Here is a 23891-nt window from a genome sequence, read left to right on the forward strand (position 1 = left end):
ATTTTAATTCATTTGTTTATCAAATACTTATTCAAAGCCTTCTCTATGCCAGATACTATATTCAGAAACAGATAATTTCCTAAACTCTTTGACTGGTCTTTGATTTGCTCTTTAAACAAATGCTACTATCATCATTTCAGGGAAGACATCGATGATGTTCCAGAGCACACCATATACAAGAAAGTGGTTTTTCGAAAGTACCTTGATAGCACTTTTACCAAACTTGATCCTCGTGGGGAGTATGAAGAGCATCTTGGCATCCTTGGTCCTATTATTAGAGCTGAGGTAGATGATGTTATCCAAGTAAGTCATCTTTTGAGCATTGCTAAGATCATCAGAAGAATTTCTATAAGCACCAGAGGGTTGTAGAGATGAAAGTGGCAAGAGAGCTGTGGGTAGTTTACTTATTTTCCAAAATTAGTAACTACATTTCTTTTCAAAGACTGCTTGACAAGTAATTTGACACTCTTAAGGAAAAAAAAATGATACAATTTTATGTCTGCCACTACTGAGCTCCTGTGTAGTCTGTAAGGGCCAATTCCATTTCTCCTAAGCAACTTTTTTTTTTTTAATTCCCCCACCCTCTCCTAAACATTCAACTGAATTGCTCCTCCCAGACATCCCCACCTAATTCCATTCATATTTTGTTTGAAACACCTTCTGTCTCCAGATTTTTAACTTGAATTCACATTTGTCTACACAGTAGGTTGAACATTTATTGTAAGAACCAAGCCTCAATCATTTTCAAATCTGTAGTGCCTATATTTATCATTTCCTTTGTAGATGGTATCAATCCTTTTGTTTTGAGCCTAAAAACAAACCTGTTTTGGTGCTTCTGGGGTAAACTACTTGGGCCCTACCTCACAGAATGGTAGACCAAAGCTGATTCACAGTTGTAAGTCTTCATTATACCTTAGGTCGAATTTCATAGCCCTCCACTTTTAGCCCATAATGCTGACATTTGGGGGCTTGGGTTTTTGTTAACCTTAAACACATTTGTGGATCATTCTTTTTTTTTTTTTTTTTAAGGTTCGTTTTAAAAATTTAGCATCCAGACCATACTCTCTTCATGCCCATGGGCTTTCCTATGAAAAATCATCAGAGGGAAAGACTTACGAAGATGATTCTCCTGAATGGTTTAAGGAAGACAATGCTGTTCAACCAAACAGCAGTTATACATATGTCTGGCATGCCACTGAGCGATCGGGGCCAGAGAGTCCTGGCTCTGCCTGTAGGGCATGGGCCTACTATTCAGCAGTGAACCCGGTAAGCATAGCCATCCAGAGTTTTTGTCATTCCCCTACTCTTATAACATGAGGCCACCAAATGGAAGAGTCTACATAATTTCTTTTTTTCTTTAATATTATTATTATTATTGCTTTTGATGGCTGCACCTGTGGCATATGGCAGTTCCCAGGCTAGAGGTTGAATCAGAGCTACAGCTGCCGGCCTATGCCACAGCCACAGCAATGCAGGATCCCAGCTGCGTCTGCGACCTACACCACAGCTCATGGCAATACCTGATCCTTAGCCCATTGAGCAAGGCCAAGGATAGAACCAGCGTCCTCATGGATCCTAGTCAGGTTCGTTAACCACTGAGCCATGAAGGGAACTCCTCTCTATTATTGTTATTATTGTTAAATTATAGTTGATTTACAATGTTTCTTCAGGTTCTGTTGTACAGCAAAGTGACCCAATCACACACGTTTCCCTGTGCTGTGCAGTAGGGCCCCACTGCCCATCCATTCCAAGTAACAGTTTGCATCCAAAAAACCCTCCAAATGCCTATCCATTCCACTTCCTCCCCTCTCCCCAACTGAGAACCCCAAGTCTCTATTTCTTAGTAAATATCTCTCCTACTTTCTAGAGGAACATGTAAGAACTATGGTCAACAGTTGACAGCTACCAAATCCCCACAGATTGCTGGATGACAGTAAGAAGCATTTGTTTAGTGGAGAGGAGTAAGGGTACTTAAACAGTTGGCCCCAGTTAGAATGATTATCTACCTAAGGAAGATGCTTATTTGCAATTTCTTTGAACAAGTATTAGCTTGGTTCTGCTCTTTTTTTTTTTTTTTTTAAATAAAAGAACTGCAAAGTCAAGATTCCCTCATTTTAAGTGTGGTAAAGAGAGCATAGATTTAGATTTCAATCCCTATCCTGTCAGTTACTGTGTGGCCCTAAGAAAGTTAGTGGACCTCTTTCAGCCTCGGTTTCCAAAGTTTAAAATGAGATAACAGTATATAGCATATATAGTAGGCACTTGGTAATTTTCATTCAATAAATGAATTTACTTTTACCATGTAGGGTTGTGGTCAAAATTAAATAAGATACTATAGGCAACTATTTAACACAATAAATAGTATTTATTATTGTATCACTACTATTATTATCATCTCTATCATTACTACCAAGTTGAGATAAAGGATTAATCAGAGGAAGAGAATATGAACATTACAGAATTAGGTGATAAATAATCTAGGCTTACTAAGCTCTTCATTTATAAGCTTCAAATTCAGAGTCTCTAAGAAGGTCTCCTTTTCTATACAGTCAGTAATTGTCAGAAGAGCAAAGAAAATCCTGAGGGAAATTTGCTATTTGCCCTTACTGTCTTCCAGGAAAAAGATATCCATTCGGGCCTGATAGGGCCCCTTCTGATCTGCCGAAAAGGAACACTGCATAAGGAGAACAATATGCCTGTGGACATGAGAGAATTTGTCCTACTTTTTATGGTCTTTGATGAAAAGAAGAGTTGGTACTATGAAAAGAAGTTCACAAGGTCTTGGAGACTCACATCATCAGAAGTAAAAAACTCCCATAAGTTTCATGGTATTTTCCTCTGACTTTGATCTAATCTTTGAACTAAACCACATGGGGTGACAGGGATTCCTGCCCACAGGTGTTCTCAAGACTAGGCATAAGATGCTTCTGTGGGATTAGACAGTCTAACTAAAACCAGATCCTTAAATGTCTCTGAAGGTTGGCAGGTGATGGGAAGTTGACAAATAGCACACAGAGGCTGCTGCAAAACAATCCCAAACAAACCAACAGGAAAGCCAGTGTGTTTCAGTTGGTAATGTAAATTGGAAAGGAATTAGCATTATCTAGCAATTTAAACAGTTAATAGACCTCTTCCTTGATCTCTAAAGTATCAGCTACGTATGTAGAAGTGATCACCCACATGTACTTTGAAAATAAGTTGACTGTGATCGTTGTAGCTCCCAGCAGTTCCCAGGTGGCATCCAAATCATATGAGAACAAAATGGTATGGGAAACTGGGTATCTGGGAAGGGGAGAAGAGTGTGGAGAGAGCATTTGGGTAGGGAAAGTGGGGAAAGCAGATCTACTCTGAAGTCCGTTCAGGAATTTTTTCTGAAAATTGACAATGAAATTACAGTTTTAGAGAAAGGCAGAATTGAGGATTTGAACAACCAAAAGAATGACTTAGGGCTTAGAAAAAGATAAAGATGAGTAAGCCCTATTTTCAGAGCTTGATGAATGGAGGTGATTGCTCTGAGATTTCTGATCAGGAAGGACTTGCGCTTTGGGTGATGGGTGAATCATTAAGTATAACAGGAAAGGAGAAAGTTGCTATTGCTTAAGGAATATAAAAAAATATATACAATGTCCAATTCACTGCCACCTCCCCGCCATCAAGTCATCAAGTCATCGAGGCTAAGTCAGTCCATTCTCCCTCTCCCACTCCATTTACACATTCAAACTACCCTTTTTTATTTTCCTCATTAAACTTCTATAAGTGTGGAATACAATCTAATCTCATCTGTAAAACCCTCTGGTGCAAAAGAAGGCAAATAATACAATTTACAATTGGCCCCAAAAGCCAACCCTCTGGACTCTGCTTATCACACAAGGTTAAAAATTCTATTAAACAGTCTAGAGTTGACCAACAGACTCCAAGCAGAACTTTCTTTTCTCTTCTCCTCTCATCACTAGGCCTTTCGGCCCAGGGTACTGGATCTCAGGAGCAAGATGCCCATCCTCTGAAAATCTCTCATTCTAGTGGGAAATAATAGACTGTGGAATCAAACAGGCCTGTCTCTTGGCCATGGCTTTCACTTGCTGAGTACCCTTGAGGCCCTGCTTCAGGACTCTTCGAAGAAAGAGTAAAATGCATCCAGTATAGTTTTAGTTTTAAATGTGTTGTTGTCAAAATCTCTATAATTTGGCAATCTTTCATGGTCTATAAGAGTATTTGATAAGCAGAGCACCTGTGCCTAGGCTTTGCAGTATGCACAAATTCAGTATGTGTTGGATTAGTAAGCAAATGAATGAATTCTGTCACTCAGCTCAATTTATCAAATGCTTACTGAGCACCTGCTACCTTGAGAGTCTTCACTTCTGTGTTCTGATGTAACAGTTTAGCAACGCTGAATAATAATCACTGGAGATACCTTTTACTCTTAGGAGATCTGTTTCTTACACAGAAACTAAGATGAGGGGTTGAGGCTGGTGTTGCAAGCATGTAAATATGTGCTCTCATACCTGATATAATTTTAAGGGTGCCAAAATTATCTCAACTCTTCTCCCTCTAAAAATTCACTTGCTTGGTTCCTGAAATTCCACTGCAGGTCCCAAAACTTTAGAAGAATAAACAGCAATAACAAACACCACCAAAACTTCCCTCACTTCAATCCCAGTTAACTGCATGGTAGCACTAAGCTTTATCAGTACAATTTTGTATGCATTATTTTTTTAAGGTGATAAAGTTTATCAGGTGCTTAAAAAAAAACATAGTTCAGGAGTTCCTGGTTGTGCCTCAGTGGGTTATGAACCTGACTAGTATCCATAAGGGGATACTACTGTCTATCCTGCGGGTTCGATCCCTGACCTCCCTCAGTGGGTTAAGGATCCAGCATTGCGGTGAGCTGTGGTATAGGCTGTAGCCATGGCTTGGATCTGTGTTGCTATGGCTGTGGCATAGGCCAGCAGCTGCAGCTCTGATTCAACCCCTAGCCTGGGAACTCCCATAAGTGTGGCTGTAAAAAAATTAAAACAAACAAACAAACAAACAAACAAATAAAAACAGTTCAGTAAGGGGAGAGTGGATAAAATCTGAGAATCCTAGACATCCAAGCTGGGAAGGGGGCAAAGGGGCTAGCATGCGAATGAGGGAATAAACATGAATCTGTAAGGTCAATAGGTACAACAAAGACAGTCTGACTTCCTAATTTTGCCTGGAACTATCTCTGAGTTTAGGAGGACTTAGGGTGATGCTGCATATCCCCCCTTTACCCTCTTTCCTCTAAATACTAGAATTGACTTATCTGCCCATATTAGACTTTACTCTTTTAGTAGCCCAGAAAAATTCATACCATAAACATAATGAATAAATACACAAAGCACAGAAGTGTAAAATCTGGGGGAAGAATGATAAACTGCTTGGAAAGGAGGCTCACCCACACTTCTGCCAGAGGCTGGTGTGAGAAGTGGTTCTATTTTAGCTTCTGAATGATGAGATGACCTATGCCCTCCTCCTCCTTACTAGGCCTGGGCAGGCAGGGTAATAAAGAAGATAGGTGGTGAGTGGGAAGCCTCATATTCCCTTACCAGCCTCTCTCCTGGTGTACACAGATTTTTAATCAGTTGCAACTCTGTCTTTTCAGCTATTAATGGAATGATCTACAACTTGCCTGGCCTGAGGATGTACGAGCAAGAGTGGGTGAGGTTGCACTTGCTGAACTTAGGCGGCTCCCGAGACATTCATGTGGTTCACTTTCATGGCCAGACCTTGCTGGAAAATGGCACTCAACAGCACCAGTTAGGGGTCTGGCCCCTTCTGCCTGGTAAAGATCTCAGCAGTGAAAAGAGGTCCCTGATACAAAATGGCACGAGCAGACAATCTTGGCATCTGTAACTCTCCCCCATTCTCTCCTTGAGCAACTCCTTCCAGAGGGGTCAAAGGGTGGGTTCTGGCAGAGCACCTGGGCCAAGTCATGTTCTAAAACTGCACACAGAGTTCAGAAGAGTCACCTGATGTCTGCACTGTTTACAGCACCACACAGACTAAATGGGAAGCCCAATTTGGTTCTAAGCGATGCTGTGTCCAATGCAGTTTCTTCCAAGCCATTATGTGGCACACAGGTGAAATCTTAAGCAGATTACAAAATGAATCCCACAAGGCTCAGGCAGTGAATGCTTTCTGTCAGACAGAGATGAGAAACTTGCCAGGGTTTGAGGGCTCTTGAATTCTACTCCTTGCTCTAGCATTCTGATATCTTCAGGCAAGTGACTCTAGGAGTCTTAAACTGAGTCATGAGATCGTTTGGAGGGGAAAAGGTATTTTTAATGATTATAAAAGCTAAAGAATAACAAAGGTCTTTAGAGCTTTTCATATGCAAAATAAGGATAAGGTTTAAACAAACTATAATCATCAAAAAGGATTTTTATGTGCCAGTGAATTGTTTGCAGGTGTGTTGTAGGTACTTGAGTAGGGGTGTACTCATAGACTGTAATGGGCATAATAAAAACCTACCAAGTCAGTTAAAATGCAGATGCTAAGGAGAGATTTTGCTCTCAGATACTTTGATCTGGTAGAACTTTGGCAGGGCCCCAGGAATCTGCATGTTTAACAAGAAGCCTGCCTTCCACACATGCTGTCTGAGAAGGTGGTCAAGACAGTCCCTTGACAGGACCTTGAGTGGGGAAGTGGCTGTGTGAGTCTGCCTCAGATGTAGGCACAGAAATCCACATGAGCCTGGTTTGGTTAAGGATGGGGGGAAAGAGGTTCTCATTTATTCAAAGCATGCCAGTTTCTCGTTAACAATGCTATGAAGACCCACTCTTAAAATCAGGGACAGAGGGGATTAGGTCAAACTCACTGCTAACTTTTCACCAAAGTTCACTCATTACCAGATGAGTCAACTCTTCATGAGCCTGTGAGAAAATGCAATTGGCTGGCCCATCTAAATCTTCTTTTTTTAAATGATTTTTATTTTTTTCCATTATAGTTGGTTTACAGTGTTCTGTCAGTTTTCTACTGTACAGCAAAGTGACCCAGTCTCTCTCTCTCACACACACACACACACACACATTCTTTTTCTCACATTATCCTCCATCACAATGACTAGATGTAGTTCCCAGTACTATACAGCAGGATCTCGTTGCTTATCCATTCCAAATGCAATAGTTGTATCTATTACCATACCTAATTTCTTTCAGAGAGTAGAAAGCTGGAGATCTTTTTAGTGTGTTTGAGGAGGATGACCATCAGCTATTAATTTTTATTCACAATCTAGGAAATGGTCACAAATTATAGTCAGCAGAATTTAAGTATTAACTGGCAGGAGGCAATATTAAATACCAGAATGGATAATCAGAGGTTTCAGAAATCTCATTCAGTGATTTTTCTGAAAGGATTTATGTACATCTCTATCCAAATACATAAACTTTATAGAAAATTTGAAATGTGGGAGAAGGATGTTTTATTTTAATTTTCCTATATTAAAAAGCAAGTGAGAAAGGAAACATAGTATTTTTAAGGCTCTATGGTGGGTCATTCAAGGTTACATTGATGCTATGACTATGAAGCTGTATTATGTTTGGGTTAACGTGTAACATTATATTTAGATAATTGAAAGTTTCTGGTAAGGGGTGTTGGGGCTTTTTTAAGTCCTGGGGGATTTATTTTTAGTAAATGTGTGTGTGTGTGTGTGACATGGGTGCACACACTTACATGTATACTGTTTTGTTTTGATCTCTTTGTTACACCTGTGGTCCTGCCTAAAGAGAAATAGATAACTCAAGTTATATTCTAAAGCCACCTGTGATTCAGGAATTTTAGGATTCTTTGGTAACTGTCAACCAATGCTAACCTGTTAATCTTTGGGTATGTAATGTTGTCTTTCACTCTCTATTTTAGGATCATTTAAAACTCTTGAAATGAAGACATCAAAAGCTGGCTGGTGGCTCCTAGACACAGAAGTCGGAGAAAACCAGAGAGCAGGGATGCAAACACCATTTCTCATCATAGACAGAGGTATCATCCAAGAATCACATGATATTTTTAGCAGGAGAATGCCTGTTACTAGAAGATTACCAATTTCTCCATTGAAAATATTCAACTTCTGAGCACATTGACATGATGGAGGCAATAATCTATAGCAACAATGATTTTCTTTCTGACCTATGATCTGACTGTACTGCAGACATCAGTCATCTAGGAATCTTAAACCCATGGTTGAAACCAGAGGCATTTCTCTCAATTGGGGAGCCAATCATGCATCCTCTTTCATGATTTGTGATCCATGGGGAAGTGCATGTAAGAAACCTCAGATTCATGGAGTAAGGGAGGGGAAAGATACCAGAAATTCAACTATGACCAAGATCGTCACTGAACTTGGCATCTTGATATTTGAGGTATGGACAATTTACATTTGTCCATCCCTCTGTCCAGCCAGCCAGCCAATTAGCCAGCATTTAAACACTTGTTGAATACCAAGCACTGGCTCAATATCCAGATAGCTCAGTGGCTGGTATTCTCTTCTGTGATCCAAATATAAATAACATCGAAACTTTCAGGTCAACTTTTGAGAACATAGTCTTAGGAGGAATAGTACCTAATATTGTTAAATGGCTTATATTAAGATACAAACTGGGAGTTCCCATCATGGCTCAGTGGGAACGAATCTGACTAGTATCTGTGAGGATGCAGGTTTGATCCCTGGCCTCGCTCAGTGGGTTAAGGATCTGACATTTGCTGTGAGGTATGGTGTAGGTTGCAGATGTGGCTCAGATCTGGTGTTGCTGTGGCTGTGGGGTAGGCCAGAGGCTATAGCTCCTATTTGACCCCTAGTTTTGGAAACTCCATATGCCCTGGGTGTGGCCCAAAAAAAAAAAAAAGATACAAACAGATGTAAATCAATTTAAAAACTAACTGCATTTCAGATAAGATGTTTTCCACTAGGGTGCCACTAATTTTAATTTTTATTAAAATACCAGTCCTGCTAGTTCATTTACTATTTTATGATCTGATGTATTTAAGTCAGTGCCACACAGGTAGGTGAAAATAACTAATTACTGACCCACCAGAGGTATAATTATAGCTATGGAGATTTTACTTTGTTACATTTTCTTTCTAAGAAAAAGTTATTCACTTTTCTATTTTTTGTAGAATGTAAGATGCCAATGGGACTAAGCACTGGTCTCATAGCTGATTCACAGATCAAGGCTTCTGAGTTTTGGGGTAAGTAGTAGTGTTATAACCTGTGGAAGTCACCTCCTACATTTGGGCAGTATACAGCCTGCAAAACCACACATGACAAACAGCCTATTGAATCTATTGGTCACTGTTCCTCTCTAGGCTTTTCTCTACCACAACATACTAAAGCAGCTTCATTTGGGGTACTTATCTGGTGACTTTACAGGTCCTTCCCACAGACTCTGTTTTCCTCCCGCATGAATCTGGATTAACCAGTGGAACTGTCTCAAGCGTAACTCACTCAAAGGCATGAATAGTACTTATGCATTGGAACCCTGACTATCATATGAACAAGCCCAAGCTAGCTGGCTAGAGGATAAGTCATATGGAAAAGAAACAAGGGATCCTAGGCTTCTTACTGAGCAGGTTAATAAATACAGATGTTTGAGTAAGCTTCAGTCAAGATCAACCAAGCCTAACCGAAACCAGAGGACCACCAGCTGAACCCAACCCTAATACCCAAATTGTAGAAATATGAGCTAAATAAATGGCTGCGATTCTTCGCAAAAAATTAATTAAATTAGAAAATATCTAATTACTGACCCATCTAAAGTATAATCTCTAGCCATGGAGCTTTTACTTTGTCATATGTATGTTCTAAGCAGAAATTATTCATTATGCTTTCCTAGAACGTGAAATACCAGCGGGACTGAGCCATGTAAAATTCTAGCCAGATTCACAGGGTCTTCTTGGCCAGGTATTACAGTGCCCATTAGTAAGGACCTTTGCTGTGTCAACAACTGTTCTTCTCTTCAAGAAACTTTTTTGTTCACCCACAGTATGTCTGGAAGTCCTCCTAAATGTCCTCTCTCTCTCTCAAACTTTTCCCAAAATCAAGAGGTCAGTTGTAAGGGAACATGAGGCTCCTGTAAATCCCTTCCATGTCTTCCTATTAGTCAGGCACACTCAGCAGAAACAATATCAGCATAACTGAGAAAAGATAAATATGACTTGTATGCAAGAAAGGGGGTGGGTGATGGTTAACAGCTGTCCAAGCACAGGCCTGAAATCAAGAGTTCATCCTTGGGGACTGACTTAGTGGCTGAGAACTGTGTCAGTCCCCTGATCTCCTAACTATAGCAGAGCTTCCTCTAGGAATCTGGTTTTCCACTGGGACTAAACTCCCTTGAGAAATTGCAAACTATTTTCTTCCCAATTCAGGATAAGTTTTTTCCTTTCTTTTGTTTTAGGACATTGGCAACCAAAATTAGCAAGATTAAACAATGGTGGATCATATAATGCTTGGATTACAGATAAATTTTCAGGAGAATCTAACTCTAAACCTTGGATTCAGGTATGTCTTATTAACCCGATAATATTTATTGATATTGTACTAATAAAAATGACAGTGATTTAGTAATTTCTTCTTGCTGTTTTTGCAATGTTGTTGAGGGAAATAACAATTACTAGGTGCTAGGCACCATTCTAAGTACTTTACATACTCAAAATGAGCCCTATGAGGTTAGTTCCAGCAATATTCTATTTTACAGGTAAAAAAAACCCCCTAAGACACAGAGATATTAACTAACTTCCCAATGTCACACACGACTAATTAGTGGTTGAGTTTAGATTCAAGTTCAGGTACTCTGCTCAAATATGGACCGCACTTAAACATTTTGTTAGTTTGCAAGGTATTGGTTCTTTTGTTCTAAAAGCAGTTAGTTGTGCAATGAATTAAGGCCCCATATGACTTGTTGACAAGGATGGTTCTGTTTAATGGCTTTGCTCTATTGCAGGTAGACATGCAAAGGGAAGTCGTATTCACAGGGATCCAGACCCAAGGTGCCAAATATTACCTGAAGTCCTACTACACCACTGAGTTCAATGTGGCTTACAGCTCTGACCAGAGAAACTGGCGGATCTTCAAAGGGAACAGCACAAAGAACGTGATGGTCTGTGTGCACCACTGTTTCTTCCTCAGCCTAGGGTTACTATGACAGTGTCTTTAAAAAAACATCTTTCTGGGTGTTGTACACATGAATGGATTAGTGCCTTATGGAGGAAAGTGGTAAAATGACACATCTATGTATTACAAATTAAAGGGATAAGCCTGACTTCTGAAATTTCCAAACTGTGTAAAACTTGAAAAAAGTCTCTTTATCATCAAACTAAATACCCAGACTTCTCAGATTGGCAGATGGTGTACAACAGAGTAGAATGTCTGGTCTTGTGCCTAAAGGAGCTCAGGCTAAAAATTGGCCACCAAGAGTTTTTATTTTACTAACTTTTACAGTGCATTTTATTCTTTATTTCAATGTAACTGAAGGAATTAGTAGTGTTAATACCAGCAATGCTCTGAGGCAGTGTAATTCTCAGATTTTTTTTTTTCCTGCCCTGCTAGATCTCCCAGGGGCTCAGGCATGGTTATTCCCAAAGACCCTAATTCTTCCCCTCCTCTCTTGTCCCCCTCTCCAAAGAGAGCTATCTGAATGCAAGGAGTCAGTCCACATTACTATACTGATAAACTTGAATCAGTTTCATTTTTTCTATAAATCATTTACTATTTACTATTTTCTGTATTATCATTCAGCTCTTTCCTTTTTTTTTTTTTTTTTTTTGTCCAAACCTGAGGCATGTGGAAGTTCCTGGGCCAGGAATGGAATCTGAGCCACAGTGGGGATCCATGCCACTGCTGCAGCAATGCTGGATCCTTAACCCACTGCACCACAGTGGGAACTCCCATTTAGTTCTTTCTAATAATAATTTATTTGCACTATACCTTAGAACAGATCGTGAAAATCTTAAATCATGGCTCTTACCAATCAGTATTGGAGAGAGTACACAGATTACAGGTAAAGTTCATGGCTTAAAGATTTTTATATCTATGTTCATGAGAGATAGATGTGTGTAGTTTTGTTTATACTGTCTTTTTGTTTTAATATCAAATATACTAGCTTCATAAAATAAATTAAGTAGTGTGTTCTCCTATTTTATTTTCTGGATGATATTATCTAGTATTGGTGTTAGATCTTTAAACATTTGGTATAATTCACCAGCAAAATTATGTGAACCTAGATATTTCTTTTCCGGGAATTTTAAAATTACAAACTCGATTTCTTTTTTTTAAATTTTATTGAGATATAGTTGATTTACAATGTTCTGTTAATTTCTGCTGTGCAGCAAAGTGACTCTGTTTGAAGAATATATATATATATATATTCTTTTTCATTATGGTTTATTACAGGATATTAAATAGGGTTCCCTGTGCTGTACAGTAGGACCCTGTTGTTTATCCATTCTATATTCCATTTCTTTAATAGTTACAGGCTATTCAGATTATCTATTTCATGTTGGATGAATTGGGATATGTTTGGTTTTTCAGTAAATTGATCTGTTCCCTCTGAGTTGTTAAAGTCATGTGTATAGGCTTATTTGTAGTATTTATTCCCTTATTATCTTTTTGATATCTGCAGGGTCTATAGCAATATTCCCTATTTCATTTATGATATTGGTAATTTGCATCTCTTCTCTTTTTGCTTCATCAGTCTTGCTAGAGATTTGCCAATTTTTTCTTATCTTTTCAAATAACTGGCTCTTTGTTTCACTGCTCTTATCTATTGCTTTTCTGTTTTCAATCTTACTGATTTCTGCTCTTATCTTTTGTTTTAGTTGGCTCTTTTAGACACTGTTCTGGCAGGGAAAAGGGAGGGGGAACAGTCTCTTAACTGCCAGGTAGAGGAGTTCCCATCGTGGCTCAGCAGTAATGAACCTGACTATATCCATGAGGATGTGGGTTCAATCCCTAGCCTCACTCAGTGGTGTTAAGGAACCAGCATTGCTGTGAGCTGTGGTGTAGGTCACAGACTTGGCTGAGGTCCAATGTTGCTGTGGCTGTGGCCTAGGTCAGCAGCTGCAGCTCCAATTTGACCCCTAGCCTGGGAACTTCCATATGCCATGGAAGACAAAAATAAAACGTAAAATTAACTGCCAGGTAGAGGTCAAAGTCCATTCCCCACTTAGCCTCCGTGGGTGACACCTGAGCTGGGACCGCTCCTCTCTGCTGCTGGGTAAGGATGGGAGGGTCTCCACTGACACGGTGGGGAGAGGGAGCCTTATTAGGAGCTTGAAGGAATGAAAAATCCTGGGTCTCTATTTGGCCTTCTCTGACACAACCCCAGTGAGGGTGCTGGGGTGCCTCATAACAGTTGCATGGAAATCTATGCTCCCATTTGGCCTTTGCCACTATGGGTAGGAGTGGGGGCCCACAGGTTTTTTATGGTGTTTGGCTTGAAGTAGAACAATTGTTGTCTTAAAGTTTTCTGTCTTGTTAGACAGCCCTTTCCTGGTCCTGAAGCTAAAGAAAAAAAAGTTTTTTGCTGGGGCTTTTTTTTTTTTTTTTTGGGTCTGTTCTTATTTGTGATTCCTGGATCCTGGCTTCTTCACTTCTAAATCAGTATATGAGGTAAAAAGAAAACACAGGGGACTCACCACTGTGTTGTTCCTTGGGTCCTAAGAACCCTGGACAGTCTGCCTTCTCTACCCCACCTTTCAGAGTCTTTTTGTTTTCAGTTGTACTCATCAAGAGAAATAGAGCAAAGCACATCTATACCATTTCCCTGAAGTGGAAGTATCCCCAATTATCTTATAAGACCACATTGATTTGGTTCAGGCTACATGAAAACTTAATATTACAATATTAAATTGGACCCAAATTGTATTATAAAATCACTTTATAGAAAAGGTTTACATAACTAAAGTCTTATAGAAAACCTTAAAACCATATAGAAAAGGTTTACATAACTAAAATTGTCTCTTTTCCTCTAGTATTTTAATGGCAATTCAGATGCCTCTACAATAACAGAGAATCAGTTTGATCCACCTGTTGTGGCTAGATACATTAGGATCTCTCCAACTGAATCCTATAACAAACCTGCCCTTCGATTGGAGCTGCAAGGTTGTGAGGTTAACGGTAAGAAACACAGATGTACTCTTTTCTCACCACCGCTCAGAAAATCAAGATTTGGGAGGTATGGGAGAATGGGTAGAATTTTTAGTTCTCTTCAATCACTTAGGCTCCTTAAAAAAACCTTTGTGACACAGAGGTTCCACTCAGGTAAATTCTCTTTGTGATCTAGTCTGAGACTGGTTCTAGTAGCCAGAGGGCAGGCACCATCTCTCTGAATGGTACCTGAATTTCGTGGACACTGCCCTGACCATCCAAGGAAGGGCTCTAACTTAGAATGACCTCCAGCAGCCCATTTTCAGATTATCAGAGATTCAAGCTAGTCTGACTCTTCTCAAGTCTTCCAGCCAGGTCATTCAGACTATAATGTAATAAAAGTATCTAGTGACATCACTGGCATATATTAGCTGTTCAGTGAATGTTTTTGAAACATAAATCTGCTTTCCACCTCCCTGAAACTTTGATTGCACTCTGTATTCTGTTTCACACTCTTTGTAGGTACCCAAACCTTTTCTATGTAAGATTCTGTTTTTCAGGGGATATAATGTGACCCATGGTATAAATAAATCAAGGTAATCATAAATGGCCATAATAAAATTATAGTGTACATAACAAGATGTTTAAGAGTCTTCTAAACTATTCTTCTTATCTGACTTTTATTTTCTTTTTAGGGCTAAGCATTTGGCACATGGAAGTTCCCAGGCTAGGGGTTGAATTAGAGCTGCAGTTTCCGGGCTGCACCACAGCCACAGCAACACATAATCTGAGCCATGTCTGCGAGCCCTGTCTACACCACAGCTCACAGCGACACCAGAAACGTAATGCACTGAGTGAGGCCAGGGATAGAACCCACATCCTCATGGTTATTAGTGGGGTTCATTACCACTGAGCCACAGCAGGAACTCCAAAATTTAGGCTTTTTCTTTTTTTAGGGTCACATGTATGGCATATGGAAGCTCCCAGGCTAGGGGTCACACAGCCATAGCAATGAAGGATCCTTAACCCACTGTCCACGCCAGGAATTAAACTCTTACCCTCATGGTTACTAGTTGGGTTCATTTACCGCTGAGCCACAGTGGGAACTTGTCTGACTCTTTTTTTTTTTTTTTTTTGGTCTTTTTGCCTTTTCTAGGGCCGCTCCCAAGGCGTATGGAGGTTCCCAGGCTGGGGGTCTAATCAGAGCTGTAGCTACCTGCCTATGCCATAGCCACAGTAACGTGGGATCCAAGCCATGTCTGCGACCTACACCAGAGCTCACGGCAATGCCAGATCCTTAACCCACTTGAGCAAGGCCAGAGATCAAACCCGCAACCTCATGGTTCCCAGTCGGATTCATTAACCTCTGTGCCACGATGGGAACTCCCCTTGTCTGACACTTAAAGTGGTGCTTTCCAGTGTTTTTTATTTCAAAGCATGTATAGAAAATAATACTTGTCTAGCAGTCTGGGGTAAAAGAATGAAGCAGTTGACCGTGGACTTGCCTGATCCAGGCATCATCCAGCTGCTCAGGGTTGAGAGAGGAGGGAGATCAATATATAGGCACAGCTGAAACTTGCTGTGGCACATCCGTTGGGAGCTACAGTGACTTCTTTCAGGATAGAGAGGAATAGCCATAGTGGAGGAAGTAGCTGAACCTTGGAATCAGTTTCTTATCAAAGCAGATAATAGTACACTAAACTCGATAATTGTGAGGGATATGGATTTGGGCATCTTGCCAGTGCCCTGATAGCCACGGTATATAACATCTCCCACATAAAATGCACATTTTTTCACAGGCAGGGAATCTCTTTGAGATTTCTCCTTAAATATTGTTTTTTTTCTTTCCATATGGTTATGATGTATATGTAGTATGTTCAGATCACAATATCCAGATACCCTAAAATATGACATTCAACAATATTAGTCTATTTAAAACCTCTATTTTCCATACAAGAGGGTTATTTTTAAAAATTTCTTGACGTTCTTAAAAAAAAAAAAATGAGTTCCCATTGTGGCTCAGCAGTTAATGAATCCGACTAGCATCCATGAAGACGTGGGTTCAATCCCTGGCCTTGCTCAGTGGGTTAAGGATCCGGCATTGCCGCAAGCGGTAGTGTAGGTCACAGATATGGCTCGGATCCAGGGCTGCTGGGGCTGTGGCGTAGGCCGGTGGCTACAGCTCCTATTGCACCCCTAGCTTGGGAACCTCCATATGCCATGGGTGAGGCCCTAAAATGACAGAAAGACCAAAAAAATAAAATGAAATAAAAACACTTCACTTTCCTGATATTTATATAATTAGTCTTAGCAGTAGCCTTTCTTTTTTAAACTTTTTTTTTTTTAATGGAGAAAGTAAGGTGTCACTTCAAGAGAATTCCTATATGATTTACTAGCAAAGACAAAGTGTCACAGAGATGATGATAGTGGGCCATCAGCTGGATTCTGTCACTAGATATGTTTCTTACACTCACAGGTCACTTGCTGCCTGTGGTATTTAAATTCGTGCCTTGGCAAAATTTTAAAGACTATATAACATGAATCGTCCTCAAAAGGTTGAAAATAAAACATTAAATGTGACTAATGAGGTCCACTATAACCTCTTCTTTGTAGCTTTTGTTAGAAGAAGAAAGAGAGTGTGTTTTTATGTACATAGATAGTTTAGGAGTATTGTCTGCCCCAAAAACAGACAATATCATGGAACATTTGGTCTAAAAGGAGGTAAATGCATTTAGATGTTTAGGACATGGTATTTAATGTCAGACTGCCTGGGCTCAAATCTAATTTCTGATTCTTCCAATGGTGTTATTTTAGGCAAGTTACTTTTTCTTGTTGTGCTTTTGTTTTCTCATTTGGAGATATTTGAGAGCATTAAGGAATACATGTAAAGCCTGAAAACAGGGTTTAGCACTTGGACAATAAGTGGTCATTGCTGTGACGGTTGTTTTTGTTGTTACTTAGCATTCAAATTATGTCTTGTCTCCTCTGAAGTATAAAGGGCTATGCAAGGAATATCAGTAGTGTGTAATTAATCACATTATTGTCTCCTGACAGGATGCTCCACACCGCTGGGTATGGAAAGTGGAAATATCAAAAACGAGCAAATCACAGCTTCCTCATTTAAAAAATCTTGGTGGGGAGATTACTGGGAACCCTTCCGTGCCCGTCTCAATGCCCAGGGCCGTGTGAATGCCTGGCAAGCCAAGGTGAAATGTCTCCTGTGAATGGAGCTCTCAGCCTTTCAGAAAAAAGCATAGGCTCTCGCTACAGGGAACATGGACAGTCTGGGAAGCCAGAGTGTCATATCCTGTTTCTGCAGATTATGATCCTAGATCTGAGAACTAGGATGTGTGTCGCTTTGATAGCCTTAGCTTGAACTTTGTCTTAGAAGTTATTTATCATTTCTGTGGTTCTTGGTCTAGTCTTTATTTAGATTAAGAGTAGGCAAATTTTTTCTACAAAGGGCCAGATAATTTTTAAGCTTTTTGAGCCATACATTTTTCATCAATTCTCAACTGTTCAACTCCGCCATTGTAGAAGAGAGCAGCCACCAACAATATGTAAATGAATGAGCATGGCTGTATTCCGATATAATCTTATTTATAAAAATAGGCATTTGGCCAATTTTGGCATTGGGCTGTAGTTTGCCAACTCCTGATTGAAACAAGTATCATTAGGGATAAATAATTTAGATTTGCAACATCTTCTATTCTTTTTGTTTCCCTCACAATTTAGTAATATGTTTCATTTTCTTAAGAGTGTCATTTAAAATTTTTTATTCCCATTTTTTGAGAACTTTATGATATTCCTTTAGAGTTGGTGGCATGATAAAATGCTGCAAAACCAGGTTTATAAATCTGAACAAATATCTCATGGAGAGTTACATTGCCCTTGATATCAGTTTATTGAGAAATACAGGTAACTTAGTTCTAGGGTAATTATTAATAATTGACTCATATTTATTTCATTCTTCAACTGACCTGGAAAGTCAGAACAGCGTCGGAAATCAGAACACTCCTGTCAATCAACTTAATCCAAGTTCCCTATTTTCTACCCTCCTAATTCCCTCCCTTAAGACACCTACACTCCCATTCTGTATAGAATTCCATGTCCTAATTTTAAATTAGACCACCAGAAAGGGAAGGGAATTGTGTGGTGCAAGTGGAGTAAACAGAGGAGATCAGGGCCCATAGAGTTAATTTCGGGAGCCAATATTTGTACCTTGACACTCATTTCTAGACTATCACGGAATCAGAGAATGTTAGAAAGAAAGGAGTTTCACAAAGAATCTTGTCCAGATTTTCCTTTTAAGGCCAAACACAAAGGAAATTAAATAAGCTTAGCTTAGCCTGGTGGCGGAATCAGGAATGCCATTCTCCTGATAAGGAGACCAGCACTTCTTGCACCATTTGAAGCAACCCAAACACCTTATTTGCAGTTTTGTAAAGGGGAAAACTTAGAGGCACAGAAGTGAAAGTAACAAAAGTAATAATGTTGTTTAACATTATGTTTATTTAATTTCTATAATATAAATATAATATAAATAAAAATATAATATAATATAAATAAAAAGTTAAAGAGAGAGAGATGATATTAACCAATTCTTTCACAAATGGCCCCATCAATTTTATTTTAAAAATATTTCTCTCTATATAATTTGTTCTTAGTCTTTGTGATATAATAAAGGCTCTAAAGATAAAGGGCTAATTTTAAGTCTTAATGCTGTCATTTTAAGTCTGGAATTTTAAGTCAGACTGTTTTGCTTAACCTTGAATTAGTATGAAATATCTTTTATTGGGTTTCTTTAGAGATGCTAAAAAAATCTCAGCCAGACATATGCAGGTATGCATGCAGACTGAAGTGTCTCTACCTCTTTTATGCTTATAAAAATCCTCTAGCTATCTATATATATTCTGTATCACTCATACAACCTTGATTTGAAAACACACTAAAACACCACCAGATGCCACTAGAGGTTATTACAAAATTAACCGGAGTTATCTAATAGTCATTTTACTTCAATTAATTTGCTTTAAAAATATAATAACATATGACTGCATACATAGACATACATATATGTATACATGTATACACAGACATGCACAAATGAGTGATGTTGAGAAAACAGACCAATATTCATTATTTCATACAGAACTGAATGAGACAGCGGGCCATGATAAATCTCTCAAAGATGAAAGTACCATCTCAAATTGCTCCAAAACTCAATTTGTCTTTCTGATCCTCTTTTTCCAAGTGCATATCACCAAACATGTGATTAGGCCTTTCATCAGGCATTTTGTTAGGCCAGAGACAGCACAGTTACTGTGCTATATCCAACCCTGGAAATAGCTTTATTAGGTCTCAAAATACTACATTTATTTGAAATGTCAGAAAAGAAGAAATTGGAATACTTCTCCTATTTGACATTAGCAATGAAAAGATAAATGGGGCTTTTCTAAAATAAGTTGAATAGACAGCACACACTATCTGATTCTTTCCCAGATAATTCTTCAGCAATATCATCATTATATTTAAACAAGCTTGCTTAAGTGAAGATCATTGACTGATAATTTAGGGATTTAATATTTTGTCAAATAAAATTCATTTATTTGTACATTCAGTGACTAGTTGTTGAGCAGCATCTGTGTGCCTTACATTGTGGTAAGTCCCTGCCCTCGAAGAGTGAGGAAACAAATAGCTAAATGTGTGAAATATTCCAAGAGTTTATATATGCACTGACAATAAATAAGCAGGAACAGGGAAGACTTCTAGAAGGGGAATCCTCAAGGATGAGACAGAAATCTTCTGAGCTCAGTGCATTTTTAGGTACCTTACTCTAAAAAAGCAAAGGTTTTAACATCTGTCTTGGTCATTGATCTTTTCATTTTCATAGGCAAACAACAACAATCAGTGGTTACAGATTGATCTGCTCAAAATCAAGAAGATAACTGCAATTACAACCCAGGGTTGCAAGTCCCTGTCCTCTGAAATGTACGTGAAGAGGTACACCATCCAGTATAGTGACCGAGGAGTCGAATGGAAGTCTTACAGGGAGAAATCCTCGATGGTAGACAAGGTACGGGTGGTGTCTTGGCCAAAAGAAAACAGTCTGAAAACTGCTATGAGAACAGGACCTTAGCTTGCAAAATCTCTCTGCATTTGATAAATATGCACTGACATGCATTACTCTTTAAGCCTTCCAAGTCCCCTCTCTGTAGGGTACTTGGTCTTGGGACAGGGACTGCACACTACCTTCCTGTTTTGACTGAGCCACATATAAAATAATGAGGACAAAACAACAGGGGATAGTGTGAAACTTAATTAGCTCTGGTTGGGAAAGATGGCAAAAGGGTTGTCCCTGATTGCTTGAGCTGTGTAACAAATTAACATAGACTAGGTGAAAAACATTTATTTCTCACAGTTCTGGAGGCTGGAATCCTAGATCAGAGTGTCTACATGGCCAAATTTTTGGTGAAGGTAGTCTTCCTGGTTGTGCCTTCATATGGCCTTCCTTGGTGTATGCACACAGAGAGATGTCATGAGGGCTCTACCCCCATCCTAGTCCTAATCACCTCCCAAAGGCCCCACCTTCTAATACCATTCCACTGGGGATTAGGCTTTCAACATATGAATTTTTTTTTTTTTTTTTGTCTTTTTGCCATTTCTTGGGCTGCTACTGTGGCATATGGAAGTTCCCAGGCTAGGGGTCCAATAGGAGCTGTAGCCACCAGCCTACACCAGAGCCACAGCAACACAGGATCCGAGCCACATCTGCAGTCTACACCACAGCTCATGGCAATGCCAGATCCTTAACCCACTGAGCAAGGCCAGGGATCAAACCCGCTACCTCATCGTTCCTAGTCGGCTTTGTTAACCGCTGAACCACAACAGGAACTCCTCAACATATGAATTTTTGAAGGACACAAACATACTATCTATAAGAGCAATCTAGAAAACCTATCATACTAGCATTAGCTTGGGTATACTTATTATTCATGGTAATCAAACACTTGTTGCCATAATATATACTTTTCTGTGTCGTATGGTTACTAAGCAAAAAACAATTGTTAGCCTTCCTGATGAGGGGACTAATTTCCTGCAAGATGAACTAATCTATTGTACTCCTAAATTCCTACTTATGGTTTTAAACTTCTATCAGAGGCAAAGTTAAGGAGATGAACCTGATATTCTAGGAAAGGGAATTGGGCTGAAACCCTTAGGAGGGGCAACACAGAAGAAGAGTATGGACATTTACTTAATGCTCATCATGAGCTCAGCGCTGATCTCAGCTAGTGAATTTGAACCTCTCTTTAAACCCCTGGGTGGTTTATTTGTTTCTTTGGGTTTTGGTTTATTTCTCACTGTATCAAGATGTTCTCAGAGCAGTATAAACATCATTTTTATAAACACATAGTAACTTAGTTTTTTAATGCATGTAAATCTTATGGAACTTGCTGGGGATGACCAAAAAAAAAAAAAGGCCTAAAACACAGTTTGGTTGAGGAAATAGGGCATATGACAAAAAAGGATAAATAAAAATGCATGTTAATAGATGCAAACTATTTCCTTTGGAATGGATTAGCAATGAGATCCTGCTGTGTAGCAATGGGAACTATGTCTAGTCATTTATGATGGAGCATGATAATGTGAGAAAATAGAATGTGTACATGTTGTATAGCTGGGTCACCATGCTGTACAGCAGAAAAAACACTGTATTGGGGAAATAATTTAAAAAATAAAATAAAATTTAAAAAAAGAAAACAAGAATAAATAGCAAAAAAAAAAAAAGAAGAAGTAATCTTTATCCAGATAAAGTATTCAGAGTGCAGTTTTTCAGCACAAAGGGTTTAAGAAAAATAAGAAAAATAAAAATGTATGATTGCATTTTATTTAAAATGATAGTAATAGCTAACCATTTATTGGTGACCATTATCTGGCACTTACTAAACACCTGTCATATGTTTGCCTACTCTTTAAAATCTTTACAATAACTTCTACATGGTAAAATTTATTATCCCCATTTTGCCAATGAGGAAATGAAGAATCAGAGACTGTAAGAAATTTGCTCAAAGTCACAAAGCTACAAAGGGGCTAAAGGCAGGAATTGTTTTGCAGCTGCCTCACAGAACCATAGCAGATTTCTTTGTTTTTCCCTATTTCAATTCAGATCACGGGTAAGGGGATATCCCCAAAGAGGTATGTCTGGAGTGTGATTTCATAACTAATAGAGGATCATCCTTGTAATAATTGCATGTGTTCACTGATGCCCATGGTTTGAACTAAAAGGATAAAAAATTATCTATAAGTTATTTCTTTAAAATATAGTTCATATACAATATTATGTTAGTTTCAGGTATAAGATCTTTATATCCATTATACCATCATTAAAGATTTTCTCATATTTCGTTTTCAGATTTTTGAAGGAAATAATAATATCAAAGGACATGTGAAGAACTTTTTCAACCCACCAATCATTTCCAGGTTTATACGCATCATTCCTAAAATGTGGAATCAAAGTATTGCACTTCGCCTGGAACTCTTTGGCTGTGATATTTACTAGAACTGAATATTCAAAAAGACAGGAGGGACTCAAAGATATCAGAGTGGGCAATTTATCTTGTAGCTATTTTAAATATTAAAATTTTTCCATTATTTCCCTTTTTTCTATTAGAGAATAAAATTTTCTATGTGAAATCTTTATGATATAGCTCCTTATAACCACTGAGATGATGACTATTGTTTCTGCATTAATTTGAATATAAATAAGAAAATAGCAAGAAACAAGAGAAGACTTCTTTCACTGATTAAAAATGCTATATAAAGTAATATTCATGTATTTAACATTTTTCATTATAGTTCTTTTAAACCCTATACACATTAATAAAAGAGATATTACTCTTTTAAACCATTTATAAACCTGGATAACTTTCACTCCTACATTTTTCTTTAAAAGAACTGTGATTGGAATTCCCGTCGTGGCTCAGTGGTTAACGAATCCAACTAGCAACCATGAAGTTGCGGGTTCAATCCCTGGCCTTGCTCAGTGGGTTAAGGATCCGGCATTGCCGTGAGCTATGGTGTAGGTCGCAGACACAGATCAGATCCCGTGTTGCTGTGGCTGTGGTGTAGGTCGGCAGCTACAGCTCCGATGGGACTGCTAGCCTGGGAACTTCCATATGCCGCGGGTGCGGCCCTAGAAAAGACAAACAAAAATAAAAAAAATGAAAGAACTGTGATTTAAGAGTATAGGAAACAAACAAGGTTTCTAAATGAATTATTTTTCTTGACAGTGGAGAGACGGTTTTGTCTTACTATATGAAACAAGTGCTTAAAAATACCCTGTCTTACCTTACCTTACTAACATAACATACAAGTAAGCATGTTTTCAGTAATCCTGCTGGACTTGTGAATCCAGCGTGGTCTCCTTTGGGACTGATTGCACATATTAATGTCCAGGGTTAGGGGTCAGTAGTAGAACAGGTCTAAAACAGCCACCGGATGGCTGAACATGTGACCATGGCTTCAGTCTAGCTGGTATTACATGGCAGAGTTTCAGAACATAGGCTAGCCTAAAAGAAAGCTAAAACTTGTTAAACGGAGTATTGGAACCACTGGCCCAAATGCAGCTGGGCCTACTAGAACTGGCCCCTGGCCAAGCTGGGAAACAGTTGAAATTCTCTTTCCAGGCCCTTCTCTCTATGACCCCTGCCCCCTCCTTCTTCTGCTCCTCCCCCTCCCCCTTTCAAGCACTCCCTTCCCTGGGAACATGGCATCCAATGATTCTATAAGATATTGG

At 38.9% G+C, this 23891-nt stretch overlaps 1 protein-coding gene across 1 annotated transcript in view; it reads left to right on the plus strand.

Annotated features, from left to right (window-relative positions):
* The window catches only part of F5 (coagulation factor V), an 81636-nt gene extending 58795 nt beyond the window's left edge, over window positions 1-22841 (plus strand). Inside the window, 12 exon segments of the mRNA NM_214120.1 lie at window positions 141-303; window positions 1030-1266; window positions 2618-2828; window positions 5624-5803; window positions 7879-7995; window positions 9130-9201; window positions 10407-10510; window positions 10953-11108; window positions 13981-14125; window positions 17150-17301; window positions 19989-20171; window positions 22509-22841. Coding sequence (NP_999285.1) covers window positions 141-303; window positions 1030-1266; window positions 2618-2828; window positions 5624-5803; window positions 7879-7995; window positions 9130-9201; window positions 10407-10510; window positions 10953-11108; window positions 13981-14125; window positions 17150-17301; window positions 19989-20171; window positions 22509-22655 — 1867 coding nt within the window. The 3' untranslated portion in view covers window positions 22656-22841.

Source organism: Sus scrofa, chromosome 4 (genome assembly GCF_000003025.6).
Source record: "Sus scrofa isolate TJ Tabasco breed Duroc chromosome 4, Sscrofa11.1, whole genome shotgun sequence".
Lineage (NCBI taxonomy): Eukaryota > Metazoa > Chordata > Mammalia > Artiodactyla > Suidae > Sus > Sus scrofa.